Source organism: Vidua macroura, chromosome 4 (genome assembly GCF_024509145.1).
Source record: "Vidua macroura isolate BioBank_ID:100142 chromosome 4, ASM2450914v1, whole genome shotgun sequence".
Taxonomy (NCBI): Eukaryota; Metazoa; Chordata; class Aves; order Passeriformes; family Viduidae; genus Vidua; species Vidua macroura.
Window position 1 is genome coordinate 30029210 of NC_071574.1, and position 21056 is coordinate 30050265.

Genomic DNA, 21056 nt, shown 5'->3' on the forward strand with positions numbered 1-21056 from the left:
TTTAAAAATTATCATGAAGTTGTATGAAATCATCTCAGAAGAATAAGAGTCATAAGTAATATCTAGAAAGTTTCTGGCTTCAAACAATTTTAATAATTAAAAACTGCATCTGAAAATACCATACTCTAGATACATTCAGCAAAATTTAAAAGCCCTTTTGGAAATATGCTTTCTAAATTGTAACTAAAAATGCTCTCTTGTTCTTTGGTGATACGTTCTACATAAATCACCTGTAAGGCTTAATATTACTGGAAACATTGTTTAAATAATAAGTGATTTCAATCTTTTTTATTTTTTCGCTTCCTTCAAATAATTAAATAGGAAAAAGGGAAATTATGAGCAGTTAAGTTTACTTTTTTTAAAGCAGATTCAGCTGAGTTGAACTGCCTGGCAATCAAAGTCAACATGTATCTGTGGTGTAAGTGAGGCTGAACTTCATTTTTGTTGATGGGGCACTTTCTTCCTCCATTTCTGATGTTTCATGTTTCTGAGTGAAATGACTTCATCCATGTTTGAGCAGTGACATTTGAATCACCAGCAAAAGACAAGCTGTAGATAATGGCACTGATGGCTGTTTCTAATAGAGACTGAAGAAAGCACAAAACAAGTTTAGAAAAATTTAAAAAGAAATTGTAACTTTGGATTAAAAAAAAATCACAAGATAACCTGATTTTCTCCATCACTTTCTCCTAAATACCAGATCTTGAAAGAAGCATATTATATGGAAGGCTCTTTAAAATATTTATGTCTTTCTGCCACAGGAAATACATGTTTTTTGAAAGGAAATTAAATTAATCTTAACATTTCTTATGTTACTAAAACTAATAGAAGAAGTCATTTGTGGTACTACCATTCAAGCAGATAAACAATTGGAAAGTTAACTTATTTCCTCTTCTGTTTCTGAAATACAGGTGCTAGCAACAGGACTAAGTGGCCTCTATTCATCTTTGCCTACAAAGCTGGAAGAAAAAGGAGAAGAATGGCATTGTCTGATGAAAGATGACTGGCTTTTGTCACCAGCCCTTGTACAATTTATGAATTCCCTTGAATTTTGCAATGCTGTGATACAGGTAACTGAAGAGAGTTAGGCTGCTCTTTAGAAGTAGTAGTAAGTTACATCTCCTGCAGAAGTTTGTAAGTCATAGAGTTTATTTATTTTTGTTAATGGCATGAACTATTAAAGTTAGACTAAAACAAGCTGTTTATAAAATGAATGCCTTGTGCTGTCTGTCCTGATTATGAGGATGTACTAAAATATTTGTGGTTTCCAGGTGCCAAATGTTTCAAATGAAAGCTTGATATTACATTATGTAATTGGGAGCATTTTCTGTTAAAAGAAAAAACAAATGTTTATTGCATTTTAATACCACTGTTGATCCTAGAAGTAAATTGAATGCCTTTACATGAGGGAAAATGTAGGGTTTATATTATTTGTTCAAGCTCTCATAACATCGTACAAAAGAAAAAAGTGAAATGTTTTGCCTGTTAGTGAGTACAACATAAAGAAAACATAAACATAAAGAAAGCCTTCCAAGCAGAATTGTTTAGGTCTCCTCCTAGAAGTATAAATTCATTTTTGACTGGCCTCTTTTGAATCTATTCTGTTCTTCTTTTCAGTGCTTTGCTCCCTTACTATTTTTTCCAATTTAAATGTAAAATGAAATTCTTGTCTTTATGTATTGTTTTTAAGGCTTGAATGCTTGATAGAACCCAAATCCAGTATTCCATTAAAATAGGATATAAATTCTACAGAAACTGTGGATTTGTGTTATTTGAAGAAATGTGCTGGATAAGATTGAAAATTTAGTCACATTTACAGTTAAATAAAAGATATGTTTCAGTGCAGTGCGTGCAAAATACAGTAAAGGAACTGATTGACTATTAAAGCCTTGAACAAGCAAAAATAATAGTAGCTGTCATTGTTCAAATGTACTATACAAGATTTTTAGCATGCATGTTTAAACATGAAGAGGAGGCAATATTAATTTTAGTGTCTAACCAGAATTATTCTACAGATCTACATTTGCAGAAGATCATAATTGATACCTTTATTGTAAAAAATTATATAAAGGACACTGCAGAGAAGTTAAAGAACAAATTATTTTAAATAAAACACTGTTCAAATAGAAGCAAAATGGTTAAGGATATCAGTTGACATGCCAAAAGAGCAGTTTCTAACTGCTGCTCGATTGTGTCTATATAGTCTTCAGATGACTTGAAAGCTCAGTTACTGTAGGAATTTTTGCTTTGCACATGGACTGGTCTGTGTTCACCCAAAAACTTTGGCCAGAGATTAAAATGGAGCAGGGTAGCCAATTCCTCTTGGCATTTACTACTTTTTCCCTGGACCATAGCATAAGAAGGGCCACTCTTTTTCTTTCTCTTACCAAATTAAGAGTTACAAGTTAAAGGAAGTCTGGTAAGAGTTGCAGGTTGGAGAATCTATTGGAGGCTACATACAGGCTATATGACACTCCAGTCTCTGTGAACTTCAAACATAATATATTGGCTTTGAAAGCTTCTGAATGGAATTTTACTTTTCTTTTAGATACATGAATTGATGTGTTTTCATTGCAAAGACGAAAGGAATGTTTAATTATAAAAGTAAATTTTTTGCTTCTAATAATATTTTCTGTTTGTTTGTTTGTTTTAAAGCTCTTAAACATCCCATTGAATGAATTATGCTGGTTTTGTTGTAATTTCTGTTTGTTTCACAGTGACTGGGAGAAGGGCATGTGAACAGTATGTTCTTACCCCATAGCTAGAGAGTGCTTTGATTTACCTACTCTTGAACTATAGGAAAGCAGCTGTTCTGCTTTTCTTTATTGCAGAAGGACAAGTTAACAATGGCAAATCCACCTTCAAGTGACCTCAAGGTTGCAGGAGCTGAATTTAGAATTTCAGATCTTGCTTTGATACATAGCTATATGCACTTCTCTGTCCATTCATTCATCTTTGTCAGCATGCAGGAAGATTGAAAAGCCATGTCTCTGAGTTTGGCAGACTTAGTGTAATTAAAGATGGTATGTGTATTTCTTTATAGAAGAAACAGTTGTTAAGAACCAGAATCATCTCAAATGCTGGTGAGGACAAATGAATGTCTTATTAAGTGGGAAAGGGTTTTGGCAGTGAATAATAGCTTTCTGTGCCCTGTCTTTTAAATCTCACTGGAGCTGTTCTGTGTCTTTCTCTCCCCACCCTATTAGGTGGCACATCCCTTGATACGCAACCAGCTTGTAAATTACATTTACAATGGATTTTTGGTGCCAGTAATGGCTCCTGCGCTCCATAAGGTCAGTGACGTCTGCAAGTATGGCACAAAAGAATAACAGGAAAAAGTATTATGGAAGATCTCTGTATAAAGATACTATCAGCTGTAGTAATAATAATAATAATAATATTAATAATAATAATATCAGATAATAATAATATCAGATAATAATAATATCAGCTGTATTGTCAGTAGTGACTTGCATACAATTCAGTACTTTTCTAGAGTAACTTTCCATCTTTTCATTCTATATACTTCCTTAAGCAATACATAGGTATTTCTGAAAATGTTTAAAATTCTTAAGTGTAATGAAGAACCAAAATGTTTGTGTTGTTCTGGACTCATAGAACATCAGAAAAGCAGTGACATTTTAGACATTTCATAGTGGCAGACATGTTTCTGTGAGCATTTTTTTTTTTTCTAAATGAATATTTTTCTAAAGGAATATGTTTAATCAAGAAATATGCTAGTCTTAGCAAAGTTGCTATTGTTTTGTAGTTTCTTATCATATTAGGTAGAGTTATTTTCCTAAAGTAGAGTTTGGCATCAGTTTTCTAATGCATTAGAGTGCAATTTATGTTACTTTGAAGAAAATTCATTTTTTCTTTGAATTTTAGGGTTTATCCTTTGCAAAATATGTCACCAATGTTAGTAAATTATGTATTTACTTCTTTTTTGTTAGGCTGCAAAAAGTAATATTTCCAGCTGTTGCAGACGGTGTCAATTATGTCAGTTCCCCATCCCTGAAAGTGTTCAAGGCCAGGTTGATGGGATGGGATGTTGAGCAACCTGGTGTAGTGGAATGTGCCCCTGCCATTGGCAGGGAAGTTGGAACTAGATGATCTTTAAGCTCCCTTCCAACCCAGGTCATTGTATGGTTCTGTGATTTTATGAATTAACAGTCTTCATTGCCCTGTAAAAGAACACCCCTTTTGAGGAGAAAATGTAGGAACAGCTGAAAGTAAAAATCCACAAAAAACTTCCAGAAGGAAACTAAAAACTCTCTTTTGTATGTTCTCCTAATTCTCTCAAAGCCTACCAAGCACAAAGCATTGCAGCTGTTCCATTTTCTGGAGGACAGTGAAATACCATACCCTGCTTTCTTGTTCACAACTTGTTTCAGTAGCACACACAATTCTTCATGGTAAATAGTCACCAAAAAGTCATAAGCAATGCAGAGTCTTTTCCAATGATTTGGTAGACCTCAAACACTTGGGAATTGGGTGAGGGTTGAAGTAAAATTTGGCTGTGATCCAGATCAAGGCTTTGGTCTGTCCTGAGGTAGTTCACCCCCTTACCTGGCAGTAATTTTTTCTATTCCTGTATCTGGACTTAATCCCTTATCAAGACTGGGAATTAGAAGTGAAAAGCCTAACCAGTTTTAGGTCAAGGTTATGGATAATGAGGGAAGTATCAGAATGGATTCTATCTTAGTGAGTACTATTCTGAAGTATATGAGACTAACCTTAGATTGTTTTGATTACTACCATACCTCTGAAAGCCATTCTTATCAGTCAGTAAATCTCCTGACCTCCTATTGCATTGATTACTTCCCTGTTGATGTTAAATAATTTAAAGATGGCTGTTTTGATTCCTTTTTTCCTTTGATGAAAATTTTGTTTTTATAATCTTAAAGTGGGTGAAATCATATCTCTCTTGAAAATGGGGATGTTGGCTGCTAACATAGGTGACTTTCATAGCCTAGATCTTTCTTGAACCCTGATATTCTGGTTGGTGCCTTGTTCTTCCAGTAATAAACCTTTCCTTGATTAGCATTAAAATTGACTTCTTCCTCGTTAAAAATTAACTTCTTCTGTATAAACTTCAAATGATTTTAATGGAGAAGATGGATTGCACCATCTAGTGGATCTGATACAAGGCTCTCACATCTGTGAGACCAAAACTCTGTAGCAAAATGAATTAAGTAAGTTGAGGCACATTTGACCTCTTCAGTCTTTCTGTCCTGTGCTCCATGTTAATAACAGGAAATAAATATTTTGCCTTCTTGCTCTTGGGACATATGTCTATGCACTATGATAATTATGCTGCAACAGCTCATTCATACATTAAAATTATTTCCAGTTGCCATTGAAAACATTAATGCTAAGGGGAAGAGTGGACTTTGAAAACTGTATCTCCCTTTTGGGGACTTAATGTTGTAATTAACCTTGAGGTTAATAAAAAATTGGAAAGGGCCAAAATGAGAGGCCAGATGTTTCAAGACAGTTTTTAAAACAGAAGTTCTTTCATTTAGCACAATACTAAATGTATCTTGTTTTTTTTTTTTTTTTTCTTCGGTTGAACTGACTGAAGTTGGTTTGGTATCATAAAGTCTACTTGTGGCTGAAGATTTTAGTTTTAATTCAGTCATTCAGTTTGGATTGTTCTGATTCATTCTGGCTTGAGTTCAAATACAGTGTGTAATGAAGCATGGTATAAATACCTGATTAGGAAGACAGATCAGTGCAAGGTTAAAGGGTGGTAAGAAGAGTTGATGATAATTACTGGTACATCTGCCTAAGGTGTTTCTATAAATCTTATTTCTAGAATTTACTGGTGTGGAACAGCTGCTTCTGATAACTTTTGGTGATAGGATGGAAGGAAGTCAGTCTGTCTAGACCTCATGTGACATGCTGGTCTTAACAGCCCACATCTAATCTGGCACTCATGGTTCAATCTTAATATAAAAATTGGAAGGGAGATGAGCTTCTGGCTCTCCTTTGGAATGGCTTGGGCAGGCAGACTACTACAAACCTGATCTTCCTGTACTATATTCTAATTTTTCTACAAGAAGTATGTTCTGAGGAAAAAAAATTGCTCTGCAGCAAGACACAGACTAGCATTAATTGTTTAGGCAAGGACAGTTCCAGTCAAGAATGGGATTGGACTAGGTATCTCCAGAGGTTCCTTCCAACCCTTGTTATTCTGTGATTGAGTACTGTGATTTCTTTAATGTATTTTGTCACCAGGTCCCCATCCCCATTCAGCAGTGAGCATGCATTTTCATGATCCTTCTTTTGCTGGATTTGAAGCTCTTCTTCAAATCCAACTGGGCTTTGGCTTTCCTCATCCTTTCTCTGCATACTCAGGCACTTCTTCCATATTCCTCCTGGGTCACCTTTCCCTGCTTCTGTCTCTTCATGTTTCAGACTTTTTAGGAGCTCTTAATTCATCCACACAGGCCTCTTACCTCCTTTCCTTGATTTCCTTCTCTTCTCCCAACTTAAAACATATGACTATCAAACAAGACTTTTCATAAAAGTAGCATAAAAATTTCAGTAAGTACAAGTTAATTAAAAATCGTTTAAAATTTCACTGTGTGGTTCAAAACATTAAGATATGCTTATGTGTGATCTTGAAATGATTATGACATTTATGGAACCATGTAGTAAGCTCTGCCTTTTAAAATTTTTTGCAGATTGTCTCCCTATAAATGCTTACTATATACACAGCTCACTGTGTGAATGAAACAGTACAAGACCGTTGAGGATGGAGATGTTTCTATGAAAAAGTCCGGGGGTGGGCAGACCAATATATTTTTTCTGGTGTGATTTTTCTGGTTTTATCTTGGGAAGCTAGTATGGAGTTGAAAAAAAGAGTTCTCTAGTTCAGGTTTTTTCCAGTTAAGGAAGTTTCAAATTGATTGGGCAAGCTAGCTAGCTTGAAATAACCTGTTTTTCACAATGAGCTCTGTGAAGGTTATTTTTGTAGCAGATTAACTGTGATGTGCTTAAATAACCCAAACATTCTCAAGCTTATGACTCCCTAACTTCATTTCTCAAAGATAAGTATCCTAAATATAGCATGTTCTTGTAGCCTAATTTATGCCTTGTCTGTCCTAGTCTTGTCACTTTGTGTGGGTTATCCCACCTACATGTGTAATGAGCGATTGACAAGTATGTTCCTATCTCCAAAGCTGCACATTGCTGAATGGGTAGTCAGAGCCCAGATTTGTATTATGTAGCTGGGCATGTGCATTAACTGGCTGTGCTGGAGAGCCTTGCCTTGTCTTTTGGTTATCTGGACTTGTTATTGTACTTTTTACAGAAGTGTTGCCTCCCTTACTTCTGACACAGGAGTTGCTTGAGACATCAAAAAAGTGATTCAGTGAAACTGTTTGCAGAGCAGGGGGGAAGGCATGTTTTTGTGCAAGGTCACAAATTCATTTGAAAACAGAGGAATAAAATGGTTTGTCTGTAAAGACACAGAGCTAAAGAAGGTGTTCATTTGGTAGGTTTTTTCCATTATTTAATTTTTTGCCCAAACCATCTCTTTTTCTTTCTGGTGTAAGTGTCTGGGATTTAGAAAAAATTAAGACTATCTTACAGAAACTGTTCTTAAGTTAAGACTGGTAACTTCTGATGGCATGTCAGTTACAACTTGAAATTATACAGCTCTGTATATTTTGATAAATAGGAAAAAAATACTCAGGAGAATGTATAGATCTGTTCAGAGAATGGTACAGAGCCATACCATTGGATTCTGTGACATATTTCACTGGCTATTTCCTGGTGCACTTTCAAAACTAACATCGAGTTCTGTAAATAAAATACAAGGTCTTCTAGGGCCAGATTATACAAGGGTCTAAGTAATCAAATAAGACAAATTTTCTCCTCAGTTGAAACCTCGTTGAAATCCCAGAGTGAATTCAGAAGAACACTATCAAAGTCATTTTTACTGGTTCTGTTAGAGGCTGTATTGTCTTATTTTGGTCTCTATATAGTTGTTAGTAGACTGTGTTTATTTACCTTATTATTTTAGGTAGTTACAGCGCTTCTGTAGAAATATAAGTGAAATCCTTTTCAGAAGATCTTGAATATGTATATATTTTGCAGTCAAAACCATGTGCTAGATAATTAGGAGCCACACTTTGGTATTTATAAATATAAATATTTATAAATCTTTATAAATATTTTGTTTCCTTTGATACAATTCAGATTGGTTATAAACATTCTTTCACTGTAAATGCATGTAATTTCATTTTAGTTTGGCATTCAAAGAATATGGTTGACACAGGCAGCTATTCAGACCATCTTGAGAGTTTATGTAATTTGTGGTACTTCAATTTATTGAAGAAAGCACTAAAATCTGACAAATTATATGACAAAAGCAAATTTTTAATGTCAGCATTTACTCCTCTACTACATGGTATTTAATTGCTAACTATGATCTAATTATTTTTTACTTGGAAGGCTTGTTTTAATCTGAATAGGCTTGGTTTAGTCTGAATAATGGAAAATTGTACCAGCTTTTTGACATAAAGCATTGCTGTTGGCCAAGTGAACAGAATTGCTCTACAGAGGTGCTGGCACAGTCCTGTCAAATAAGCTCTGTCAAATGGACCTCAAATCTACTGCACATCCATCCAAAAAAAAGCCTCTGACATGGTGTGCTACTGTGATAATTCAATAATACTTATTTGATGATTACACAGCTCAGCTAGGGGGAAATGACCTGTAAATTATACTCTACAGATTAGAAGAAGCATCTTTATAAATATCCTACAAGACTGTCAGTTCCCATTTAGGAATAATACCATCCTTCACCTTACTGAAAAGTGTTTGGACAGCTTCTATACAAATGTCTAAACCAAGTGTCACTGGAAAACTTTGAATAGCCTTGTGCTTTGCAGAAGCCCGTTAATAGCTACCATATTTAATTATACCAGCTATGGTGTGGATATATGTAAAGACGCCTCTCACTGCTTGCCTCAGCCATGCAGCTCAGTTGAATTTTAACCTGGTATAAACTGAAGCATTTTATAAATGTAAGCTGAAACAGTTTGGGTTTTCTGGTTCCCCCAGAGGGCAAACATCCTCTGTCCCTGACCCTGCTTGTCCCTCTCTCTTGCCAGGACAGCTGTTCATACTTGAAACTGATTGAGGTTAAAACTCACCTTCTAGATAGTTTTAATCTGAATCAATTTCCTGATCCAATTCATTGTACAGCATGAACCCTTCTGCCTGGATAAGTAGGGGGCAAGAAGATGAAAATTAATAGAAGAGAGTGGAATTGGTTGGATTTTTTTTTTTTTTTTGTCAGTGAGGTGAACTTATTCAGGTTAAAACTTCTTGGGGATGGATCTAGAGGATAAGTTCAAATAAGAACAGTTGTGGTCTTTTCATGGGCAATAGGAAGTCTTTGTAAGAAGGGATATGTGATGGAAAGGAGGAATCATGTAGGCATATTCATGTAAGTGGCCATGAAGCTGTAAATTAGAAAATATATGTGTGATTCCCAAGGGCCAGTAGTAAAGAATCCATGTGATTGGTCTAACACAGTGAGTGTAATATATTAAACTGTACTTGCAATGACAGTAATTTCTAGCTCTTTGCTATTACTTGGCAGAGTAACTTGTAAAAGCTGGATCCCTTTACAGTGTTCTGCCTCACTATCTAATCAGTCATCAGAGGAGGCGAGGAAAGATTTGCTGAAAATTATTACATAATTATAGAAGGGTATTACATGGCTAAAAGTGGCCTTGTCTTTTCAATAATCTCCAGTCAAATATCTCTCTGGCCATGAAGACTCTCAGCTAGGCCTTTTTGTTGCAGTTTATGTCTCACAAAAAGATCTGTCACAGCTGATTTTGTAGAAAAACATATGGATGAAGCTTTTTGAATGGTATTTTTAGATAGACACTTCATATTTATTTTGAAAAAAAAAAAAATCCAGCAACTTTTAGTTGTTATGATTGTGGGTAATCAAAATAAAAATGGTAGAGTAGTGGTCTGATTAATGCGTTGGAAATGAATTTTGTTGTTGTTTTTTATTTTTAATCCTGTAGTTTTATTTTAAGAGCAGCGATATCCCTGGTCTCTGCCATTAGCAGAAAGGATCTAATGCAAGGGAAACTACTGGTGGGATTCTATTTTTGCTGCTGAGGAAATGGTGGATTTTATTATTGCTGAAATACCTTTATCAAAAAGGTATTATCAGAACATAGCTTGAAATTTAATAAAAATTTAATAAAAAATTTTATCAAAAACAAACTTGAAATTTAATTACTTAAAAAAGGGTTTTTCTAGAAACCCATATGTTGATTCTATTAGTCTCCCTTTTTTACAGTATTTTTCTTGACATTTGAATTATCAAAGGTGAAGAATTTTAAAACTAAATATATGATTTTTGTAAGTTTTGGCTTGTTGTTTATCATCTTTTCAAAGATGTTCATTTCCGAGGGCTAGTAACTAAAAGTTTACTTGGGGAAATTATACTGTAATCAATGTTTACAATAACAGTTTTTGTAGAACTGCCTCAGGATTTGACTGTAGTGGACATACTTGACATGGGTAGCACCTGTTTAGTTCTCTGGGAAAGTTTGTTCTTTTGTTGTTTATCTGAGTACTGATTTGAATTTATTAGAAATTATTTCCCTCTTCCCCCAAATCTGTCTCACGAGACATTTGTTTAAGAAGAGACAGCCAGCAGGTAGACTGAATGAAGCTTAATAGCGTGGCTTTGGTATTGTAGAAAACAGAAATCTTCAATAATAACTGCACAAATTGAACCAGTCTCACTTTCAACACTCCATGTTTTATGTATGATGCAGTCTGTAGAGAAGGTGTGCAGAGTTAAAAGGATTTTTGCCAGGGCTGGGTTTAGCCTCATCTAACTGATTTCTCTAGCGTCCTTCTCTAGTTAATTGCAAAAAGAGTCAGCTCTCCAGAGGCTCAGTCAGAGCAGACTAATATATTCCATAGAGTAAAAGGAAAATAAGCCTCGTGGAGTTAAAATTAGCTTTCTTGAATACTTCTCTAGGTGCCTTGAATCTTCAGAAGTTACACTCACCATCAGATATGCTAAAAGGGATAAGCAAACACAGAGTGCAAGATGGCAAAATAAGATACAGTAATTGTAAAAGTGCAGACATCTGCTTGCCAGATTAATTGATCTTTTTCCTAAGCTGCATACCTGGCTTGCATTTTAATTTGCCCTGGCAAGGAAGCAGAAGGTTGGTCTCCTAGCTAGTTTGCACACAAAGGCACACGGAGAGAATACTAGAACTTCTAGAACATGATAGCATAAAAATTGCTTGTGCCACTTTAATGTGCCTACTTTGAGTGTTGCACAGTGACCCTGAAAAATAGACCCTAGCTTCATTTATTGAGGAAATTTGGAGTGTGGTAGATAGTGCAGTGTGTTTTCACTAAAAATTGAAAAAGATTCTGACAAATCCATTTAAATCTTGACAAAACTTAGTCATCTTGTCTCTTTCTTGGAAAATGGTTAATCAGATTCACCAACTTTTTTCCCAAGTAATAAAAATTCAGTGTAATTTGGTACCCTTCACAGAACCCCCTCATTTAAAAAAGTTAGGATTTAACAAGATTACAAGTAACTCCTTTATGAACTATTAGGGCTTCATTAATCGTTGTTTGGTTCTTCTAGCTCTGCTTAGTGGTATCAGTGATGTGTTGCCTATTAAACATGACTTCATTTTTTGTCTAGAGCCCAAGCTGTTAGGAGCACTGAACACACTCTCAGAATTTAACATTTCTTTTCTAAGCTGCTCTCCAGCTGGCTTTCTTCTGCTGCTGCTCTTTGTTTCATTCATGGTATGCACTTTGAAAAGCTTGTGGGTTTCTCTCACTGGTAGAAATTGTAGGATGAGTTGTCCAAAGAGTGTGGGTTTTAGAAAAAGGTAACTGCCCTTGTGAATCTGCTGGCTTTTCTTGCTTTCACAGCTGCAGTATTTGGTACATATACCTTCTGTCAGCAAACATTGGTGAAACTGACAGACAAGAACATGCTTCCTTTTCCCCATAAGGGATGAAGAAGTGACATGGAGATGTAATGATGTAATGCAATGATGCATTATTTCTGTCTGGCCTTTCCTTGGCAGAGTGTTTAAACTTGTCCATGAACTGTTTGGTGACATAATGATGTCACATGATGGATTTCTTGGGCTTTGCTTTTTACCACTCACTGCAATTAAAAAAAAAAAAAAAAGAAAAGAAAAAACAAGAAAAAAAAAAGGCAAGAAAAGACAGTTCTTGGGACAACAGACACTTTCACCAGAAGGCTATTCCTTTTTACACAACAACTCCCCAAATCTATTCCAAGAAAAAATGGTTTCTGATTGGAGCTGGGCTGCTTCTATTTCCTGATGAAAAATTTGACTGTTGCTACTTCACTGGTGTTTTGTTTCTAATACCAAAATGAGCTAGTATCCTACTGTATTAATGATGGTGTAGCTGAGTATTAGAATAAAGCCTCAGACTGAGAGTCATTCAATGACCTCAGCTTTAGAGCTTCTCTCTCCATAAGGTCTGCAGCCTGTGTACCCCATTCCTATGTTCTGTGTAACCACCCAGAAGTAGCTTGTGGTCTTAAATGCTTTAAAGAGAATGTTTGCATCATGACATTACTGTGTACATGGCTAACATGCAGCATAATGGAACAGGGATTTTAATATTTACAGCATGTTACGTAAATGTTGCCCTTCTGAGTATTTTCTAAATCCTCTTAGGTCTTAAATGACAGCTTTGATTTTTTTTTTTTAATAAAATCAGTCTTTTCATTTATCCAGCTAAGTTTGGTAAACAAAAGATGTTTAATACTTCCTTTCATATAGACAGATTCTTGTATTTAAGGGTTTATCTTTGTGCATTTAAGCTTATTAGATCCCTGGGTAACAGTTTAAAAAATGCTGACTTTGCAAGAGCAGTACATGGTGCAGAGGTGGGCTTTGGAATTTTCTGTGCTTTGCCAGTGTGTTCTGTGAATAGATAATCTCCAAGGGATTGCAATAAGCAGAGCAGCGTGGGTTATGGTATGCAAATGTCACATGTATCATGAATTCTATTTTGATCTACTAATAGTCAGTAGTGAAGATTTTGGGTTGGGCTTTATGTGTGAATATATTTGTATATATACTCCTTCTAAAAATTGAGTAAAATGAGAAATTGTGCTGTGGCAAAATAAAAAGAAGGAAAATCATGACAAAATTCTGGATATCTATGGGAATTTTCTCTTCAAAGCTGCACGACCATGACTTTGTACTGTGCTTTGATTCTGCTCTGACATTTATTTTTGGTTAAGTGGTAGATGCATCTGAAATACATCTGAAAATGCTTCTGAGGGACAGCAGAAGTGTGATGCAAAGGAGATGACATGGGCAGAAAGGTGTTGGGGATCTTCTAGCTTGATTTGGTCCTTTGATTTTCACTATGTGTGAGGTCTGGGGTGTCAGTATGAGGGAGGATGTTTTTCCTGAGGATGCAAGACAGGTAGGAAATGTGTTCAAAATGCTTGCAAGGCAAGTTTAAGAGGAAAGACTCAGTGTTTTTATGGCAGTGTAATGGATGGAGAGCTTTGCTGGATGTACCACTGCAGAGGATGGATGGGTGTATATTTTGTGTGTGCAGTATGTTTGTGTTTGCAGTATTTGCATTACTTTTGCTTACAGGTGACTGTGGAAGAAGTGATGACGACGACTGCATACCTGGATCTCTTCTTGCGCAGCGTTTCGGAGCCAGCCCTCCTCAAGATTTTCCTCCGCTTTATTTTGCTGCACCAACACGAGAATGTTCATATCCTGGATACACTTACCAGCAGAATCAACACACCATTCCGGGTAAGACAAGCAGAAAGGAAGTTCAGGAACTCAGCATGGATGTAGGTTCACTGTTTAAGTGGGAGATTACAGTTGGGTACTTGTTTAGCTAGAAGTTTTCTCCCCTTCACCCAATGGTATGATTTTTCCACCCTCTCAATTGTGTGTGTGTGTGTGTTTTGACATTTAGCAACCACTATACAAAGCTAATAAACCTGTGAGGTGATTTCACATATATAGGAAATGGGATAGAGGTAATAAAAGCTTCTGGAAGTCTGAATCCTGATAAAAGATAAAAGGTACATTTGGAAACATTTTTATTTTGACCAGTACTGGATTAGTGCTAGGGAAATAACTCTCCCCAGGACTTATAAATATATTTGTGGTGAGGAGCATTTTTATCTTTGGAGTTTTGCCAAGCAACATGCATTTTCAAATAGTCCGTCTGGGGAAACAGTGGGAGCCCTCTAAGGAAGTCTCCAAATGGATCCCAGTTGTTAACTGCAATCTCGCTGATGTATTTCTCAGGCATCTATAGTCTGTATTCCTGTAGCATGTTTACTTAACTATGATGTTGCCTGCTTTATTTGATTAAAAGACCATGCTTTCTTGCTCAAGTGATGAGGCTGCTGCCTCTTTCTCTTTGCCTTCATTCCCTTGTGCAGTAGGGTTTATCTCAGGTTTGTGCTGAGCCCCTTCTCAGCCTTGGCACAGTGCAGCACAGTGGCTGGAGGGCTGCCTGCCAGAGAGAGAGTAGTTACCTTTGCCAACAGTTGGATCTTCTGGATGGGAAAATGACTACTTGTTGCGCTGGACTACTTCAGTGAGCCTTGCTTGTCTGGAAGCCTTGGCTGACTCTTGGGTGGGGCAGAGCTTCATGGATGAAGTTGAGAATACTGTTTTAGTGCAAACGAAGGCTTAGAATGTGCAGTAATGTTTGAGAGAAGCCAGAACACCAGCATGTGCATTATATTTGTGTATTAGAGCCAGTAGCTTCTTCTGAAAATTGTTTTGAAATGTAAGTGCATGCAAATATCGATATATATGCTGCTGCTAGTGCATCTCTAAGATGGATTAACTCTGAAAACTGAAACAGTTCTGTCAACAAAAATGCAAATGCTGTTGTCTCTGCTGATCATTAATTACTATTCCATAGGCAAACAAGATGGGAACTGTAAAGAATTCTCAGCCCTGAGCAGTTCAGGATCTCAGCCAAAGTTCTGTGATGCTAAAGGAGTTTTCTGCAGTATAGCTCAGACAAGTGCAAACATAGCACAAAAGCTGTGTACATTACTATTGATGAAAATACTAATTAATAATTCACAGAGTTAAACAAATTCGAGACAGATGCCTGAAAGGACTTGTAGAAATACTGTCCTCTTTGTTTCTTGAGTGTATTTTAAATCTTATCTTTTTACACAGTACAAAAATAGACTTGGATTTAGTTATTCAGAAGATTCCAGATTTGCAAAGACTAATGATTACTATTTTCCTGTAAACTTAAATTTCTTAAATACAGGATAATTTGAGGCAGCAGCAGGTGTTCTTGAAGATGCCATGAAGAAAAGTTATACTTGACTCGCTGTAAATTTCATAGGAGAAAACCAGGAAATTTGCTTTTCTCTGTGTCCTTCCCCCAGTTAAAACACACCTTTTATGCAAGAATCTGACTTCTTTCAAAGGCTTGTTGTGAAGTTCTTCAGCCACTCAGCATCTTAATGTGCAGAACACTAATAATTCCTTATACCTAAAGCAACAGAAAACTGAAGTGATTTATAACTTTTCTTTCAGAAAAAACCTTTAGTTGGTTCAAATTCTGTGTCAGAGGTAAAAACTAAAACACTATATTGGAAGTTATAGGGTTCAGTTGATGCTAAGTCAACTTAATAAGTTTGGATAATATTTAACACTGCTTTTTTAGTAGCTTATTTGAAGGAAAATTCTGTTTAGGATTGTATTTTGTTAAAATGTAACATATTACATGTATAGCCCTAGACAACTTGAAAAAAAAATCACATAGGGTGCTGACTAAATGAAATGTCATTCTAAGAGTGTCTTATAAACCATGATATTCTGGCAGAGCCATTTTGTAATGTAGTATGCAGGGAGGATTGAAAAGATACAATTTCCAGATTAAAAGCTGACAGTGTTTATAATTTTCCAGCTCTGTGTGGTCTCCTTGGCGTTGTTCAGAACGCTCATTGGCTTGCATTGTGAAGATGTGATGTTACAGCTAGTTTTAAGGTAAAGCCCAAACTCTTTTTGCCATTCTTCATCCTAACTCTGGGACGTATGGTCTCTCTCTGTGGATGCAGAGCTGGGTGGGAGTTCTCCAAGAGAGCAGAAATCCAAGTAACTACAGAGATAAGAATATTTATGGTCCCAACAAAAGTCTACCAGACCTGACGAAGTTTGATTTACATCCTCAGATCTCCAGAGCAAGAGATTTTTCTTGTGATTTATTTATATAAAAGTGAGAGAAGCTAAGAATATATTTATCACCTCCAAAGTCCTTATTCCCTGCTTCTAAATGCACAATTTTTCCCTCCTGCATGTTTTCTGTAGTGTATTATGCACTGTGATACAGACCTATATACTGTTTGCAGTTCCCACCCTTGTTGTTTTCCATCTCTTTGATTCCTCGCTCAATGAGAATACTTCATGTTCCTGCACTATTCCAGGTAGATTAAGTGATGTACTAAATGCAGTGATAATTTTTGGTTTTAATTTGTGATTCTGTACATTGCTACAAAATACTTACAATTTGGGTATATTTATTAGATGAGAACTGGTTATTTATTTGGAAATATTGGTGTAACTGACTTGGGCTTTTAGTATTGCAGATCACATGAATATTTCAGATACTGTCTGTCCCTCCACACATAGGCATTAAGGTGAAATTCCCTATAGATCTGGCAGTGGTGCCTGGAAATACTGCTAGGACCTCTGTGAACACAAGTACATCACCACTCTAACATTAGAGTGCTGTGGTTGATCTTTTTGTTTATTTAGGGAATCCTTTAGAATTTATTTGCATTTTAAATGGCAGATCATTGGTGTAGTTAACACTGAGACTCTTATAAAAGTGCTTTTAAAAAGTAAAACTAAACTGCTCTAAAGAAGTTCAACATGAGACTTAGCTTCCTCTAGGCTCTTCCCTCCTCTGCCTAAGAGCTCAGTCTTGATCTATTGCAGTAAAATGCTTGGATGACCCCTCATTTTCTTTCTGGCTGCTCGTCTGGCAAACAGCCTCTCTCTGAATTTCCCAGGAAAACAAATAAATTGAGGATTCTGAGACAGAATGCATTCATAGTCAGACCAAACCATTCTGCTGGCCTTTGACATCTTCCTGTCCCACACTTCCTCTATACTTTCTTACAACAGGTTTGCTCTGACCTGCAAAGGATTCCCTGTTCTGATGCAACTGTCTCCTATCTCTGCTCATCTTGACAGCTCCTTATCAAACCAAGCATCACAATATAGAGAGTCATGGTTTCATGCTCTTGAGCAGTTTAGAAAATGGATCACTGTAAATATTATTATTGCTGTTTCATTTGAGGAGGCAGGAAGGTGGGAAGGGAATTCTGTGTGTTGTTGCTTTTTCTAACATGGAAGGATAAGTGATGCTGGGCACTGCTGTTTCAGGTATCTGATCCCGTGCAACCACATGATGCTGAGCCAGCGGCGTGCTGTGAAAGAGAGAGATTGTTATTCTGTATCTGCTGCAAAACTGCTGGCCCTGACACCTCTCTGCTGCTCCACTGGAATCACTTTGACACTTGAAAGCCAAGAAAAAGACTATATTCTCTGGACAAAACCAGCACAATCTAAAGGTAATTGGTGCTCAGGGGAAGACAAAATCATTAATTGAGTTTTGTGGGACGAATTGTGAAAGCATAGAAGGGGAAGGAAATGTGGTGGGCAACAATAAACTGGCAAATCTGGAGTAGAGAGTTTATTTAATCCTTCCATATGTCCAGGTCTATCGAAACCTTGTTTTAACAGCTATCCAGCTTGACTATGTATTTATGACAATAGTGTACTGATACATGGTAGCAACTCTGGCTGCTTCAGAGTGGTTGCTGCATTAAGGTTGTCATGGTTTGACGCTGGCACAATGCCAGCACCCCATAAAAATTCACCTCCCCAAATAAATGCTGTGAGATGTGATCAGGAACAGAGCAGAGCAGGCCCAAGCTTAAAAACAAAGGAGAAAGAACTATATTAAGCAACTACTATGACAAAAGACACACACTAAATCCAGAATGAAAACCTTCCAAAACACTCCTCCTCCCCCCACCCAAACTCCAGCAAACCACAGTGAGACACAACTTGGACCCTCAATCAAGTCATCACCCTTCAGATAATCAGTACTCAGTCTATCAAAGGAGAGAGAAGTCTCTCTTGCACCACAGACCCCCCAGGAAACACAGTTGCCACCTCCTGTGTTTCCATGTCACACATGGCAACCGCCTGGAGAAAAAATCTGCCAGTGTGACACTCTCCTTTCCATGTCACAGTGCTCTCACCACCGTGCATGGACAGACTGCTCATAGGGCTCCTTTAAGGATGCTTTGCCAAGGACCAAAAGAGACAAAAGTTCAGCTTCTCATTTTGGGACCACAGTCCTCCCCATTTTCTTCCTCCCCTGGGCCCGAGGGTCTCAAGAAGAGAGATCATCTTCTTCCTGAAGACAGAGGGTATCACCACACCCTCCTCAACTCTTCTCTGTTCTCTCCATTCCTGTGCTGGTAGTCGCTGAAGCAGGTCTCTTGGTTCACCATTGCATCCCCCTAAAAATGCTGTCTCTGTTGCAGGAGAAATTGGTTAAGTCTATGGCTAACAAGAAGAGTCCAGCCAAATGCTACTCCATCATCTCCTCCCACCTAAAAATTTCTTCTTCTAACATCTCAGATCCCAGACTGTCTCTCTTCTACTTCAAATCGAGGAGGAGTAATATTTTACAAAGCTTTCATTTCCCAGGATAGGGTTAAAAGTTCAGATTCCCTGGACGGCTGAAATCTCTGCCCAGGACACCAACTCCCACGGCTGGACACCTTTTCCCCCCCACCTTCTCCTTCTCCTCTGCCAACAAATTCCAGGTGCTGTCAGGCTCTCTGTCTCTTTCCCTCTGAGGAGGGGGGAACAAAGGCATCTCCGTTTCTCTCCACCCTTCTGTCTGCAGGGGGGGCCTGCCCGGTTCCAGACCTTCAGCCCCTGGCCTACCTCTCCCAGGCCGCGTGGCTTCCCCTCCCCCACCCAGCCTGTGCCTGGGCAGGGGAGAGTCTGCACTCTCTGATGACCAGAACCAGAAGAGAGCTCCCTGGGCGTTCTTGCTTTTAACCCCCTGTGTTCTCAGAGGCATGTCCCTGCCTTCAGTGGTCACTCCAGGTGCCAATATCCAAACCTGACCACTGATTGGTTTGACCCAACTTCCCTTGAAAAAATTCACTTCCGTGTCAAACCATGGTAGGTTTGAATGCAAGCTGGTCTCATAGAAATCTTGAGTTACAGCTCTGTCTTTGTGATAGGAAAAAGTCATGTGTTGATGAGCAAATCTCAGTTGTTGTGCTTTGGTCTTCCTGCCTTACTGGATTGTTAGGGTTAAAGACTCTCCCTGCAATGTGTTAGTGGATGCCTTGCTGGAGAAAATTTGATGTACTACTCTTGATACGAGTTGTCTTTACTTCCAGATCCTGGTAGACACTCTTCTGAATCTGCTTGCATTGTGGAATATGGAAGGGCTGTGGACATCAGCTACTTGCAGTACCTGGGGGAAGCTCAAGAAGCCATCATCCAGTGCATGAAAGATTGTAAGGTTTGGTCTGCCCTGTACGATGGAGAAAATCCTGATCCAGACACCTTTATTCAGACACTCGCCGAGGAGAACAGTACAGATGTGGAACACCCCATGTTTCGGCTCCAGCAGAGGACACCTAGCACATGCAGCTCTGCTCGAGCAGCTCCATTCAGTGAGAAGATGCAGCTGGAGCTAGAATGGGATGATAGCTATGACACAGGGATTTCTCCTGGTTCTAATGTGTGCTCGCCACAACCGTATGATGATCTGGGAAGCACAGAAATGCAGCCACCTGCAGAGCCGCCAAAACACATTCAAGAAATGAAAAAAAATGCCATTATGCTCATCAAAGGCTCTTACATAGAGGAGTCAGACTTTCAGGATGATATTATGGTTTACAGGTTATGTGCCCAGAAGGATACTCAAGATGATGATAGCTCCAAGGAGAAAGCTTTAAATATAGCCAGAGAACACAAGGTGCAGAGCCAGACTGTAGTCAATGGGTCTCTTGCAAAGACCCAGCTGGAAATGGACTTGGATGAGCACAGTAAGAGAAATTCAAGCTCAACTAAAGGTGTAATGAGAGAACAAATAAACCAGAAAATGACTGAGATTGATCCACAGCCAGACTTAGAGTTAAAGATTTCTTCTCAGGAGGCAGATTGTAACTTAAGTATAAAACTGCTGAGCACAGATGGTGAGGATTTCATTGCACAGTATGACAGAATTATTAAAGAACTGGTTCCAAACAGTGCAAGCTTGGAGGAGCAGAAGTTGGATGCTCCTGATCCTGTCTCTCCAGCAGAAGAGGAGGACTTTGAGAATTTCTCAGCAGATACCCCTTCTGCAGAGAGCATATCATCTCCCTTTGGACCAAAGGAGGATGTGTCTCCCAAGCACTCTCCAAGGAGCCAGAGTGCTCCGTTTACAGGTGCAATGTCCTGTTAATTACATACATAACAAATGCAAGAAGGCATGTTGATTAAAGGTGGCCAGATGAGGTCACACTGGCACACAATACAAGCACAGAGCAAGAGAGAGTCCTGGCACTAAACAGGGTATAGCCTAAATAGCTGAAACCACTCCAAGGAGAGTGAGAGATCCAATGTGAAAATACAGCAGAGTCATCAGCATGGTGAAAGCAAATGGTAGTGTTTCAGGGGTTTTTTTTGTTTTTGTTTTTTTTTTGTTTTTTTTTTTTGTTTTTTTTGGTAATTGTTTAGAACATTGAGCAGGGGTTATGTTGTTTGTATGTGAGAGCTCTGTCATGTCAGAGGAAGCTTTTTCAGTTGAAAGATGGTCAGAGTAACTGTTTTAATATACAGAGCCCAAGTAAATAATTTGTTTATCTGGTAACTTTCATCTCTGATGGGATGGATGCAACATCACAGTGCCATTTTTCCTCTCTCTGCTATTCCACATTGTAG

The 21056-nt window shown here is 37.8% G+C and overlaps 1 protein-coding gene across 5 annotated transcripts in view; it reads left to right on the forward strand.

The window, feature by feature from the left end:
- The window catches only part of FHIP1A (FHF complex subunit HOOK interacting protein 1A), an 81940-nt gene that overhangs the window by 51946 nt on the left and 8938 nt on the right, over nt 1–21056 (forward strand). For all 5 annotated transcript variants that reach the window (XM_053976101.1, XM_053976103.1, XM_053976102.1 and 2 more), the window contains 6 exons: nt 912–1070; nt 3207–3293; nt 13683–13850; nt 15994–16073; nt 17475–17662; nt 19523–20560. In XM_053976101.1, the coding sequence (XP_053832076.1) occupies nt 912–1070; nt 3207–3293; nt 13683–13850; nt 15994–16073; nt 17475–17662; nt 19523–20560 (1720 nt within the window). The remainder of the gene's footprint in view (nt 1–911; nt 1071–3206; nt 3294–13682; nt 13851–15993; nt 16074–17474; nt 17663–19522; nt 20561–21056) is intronic.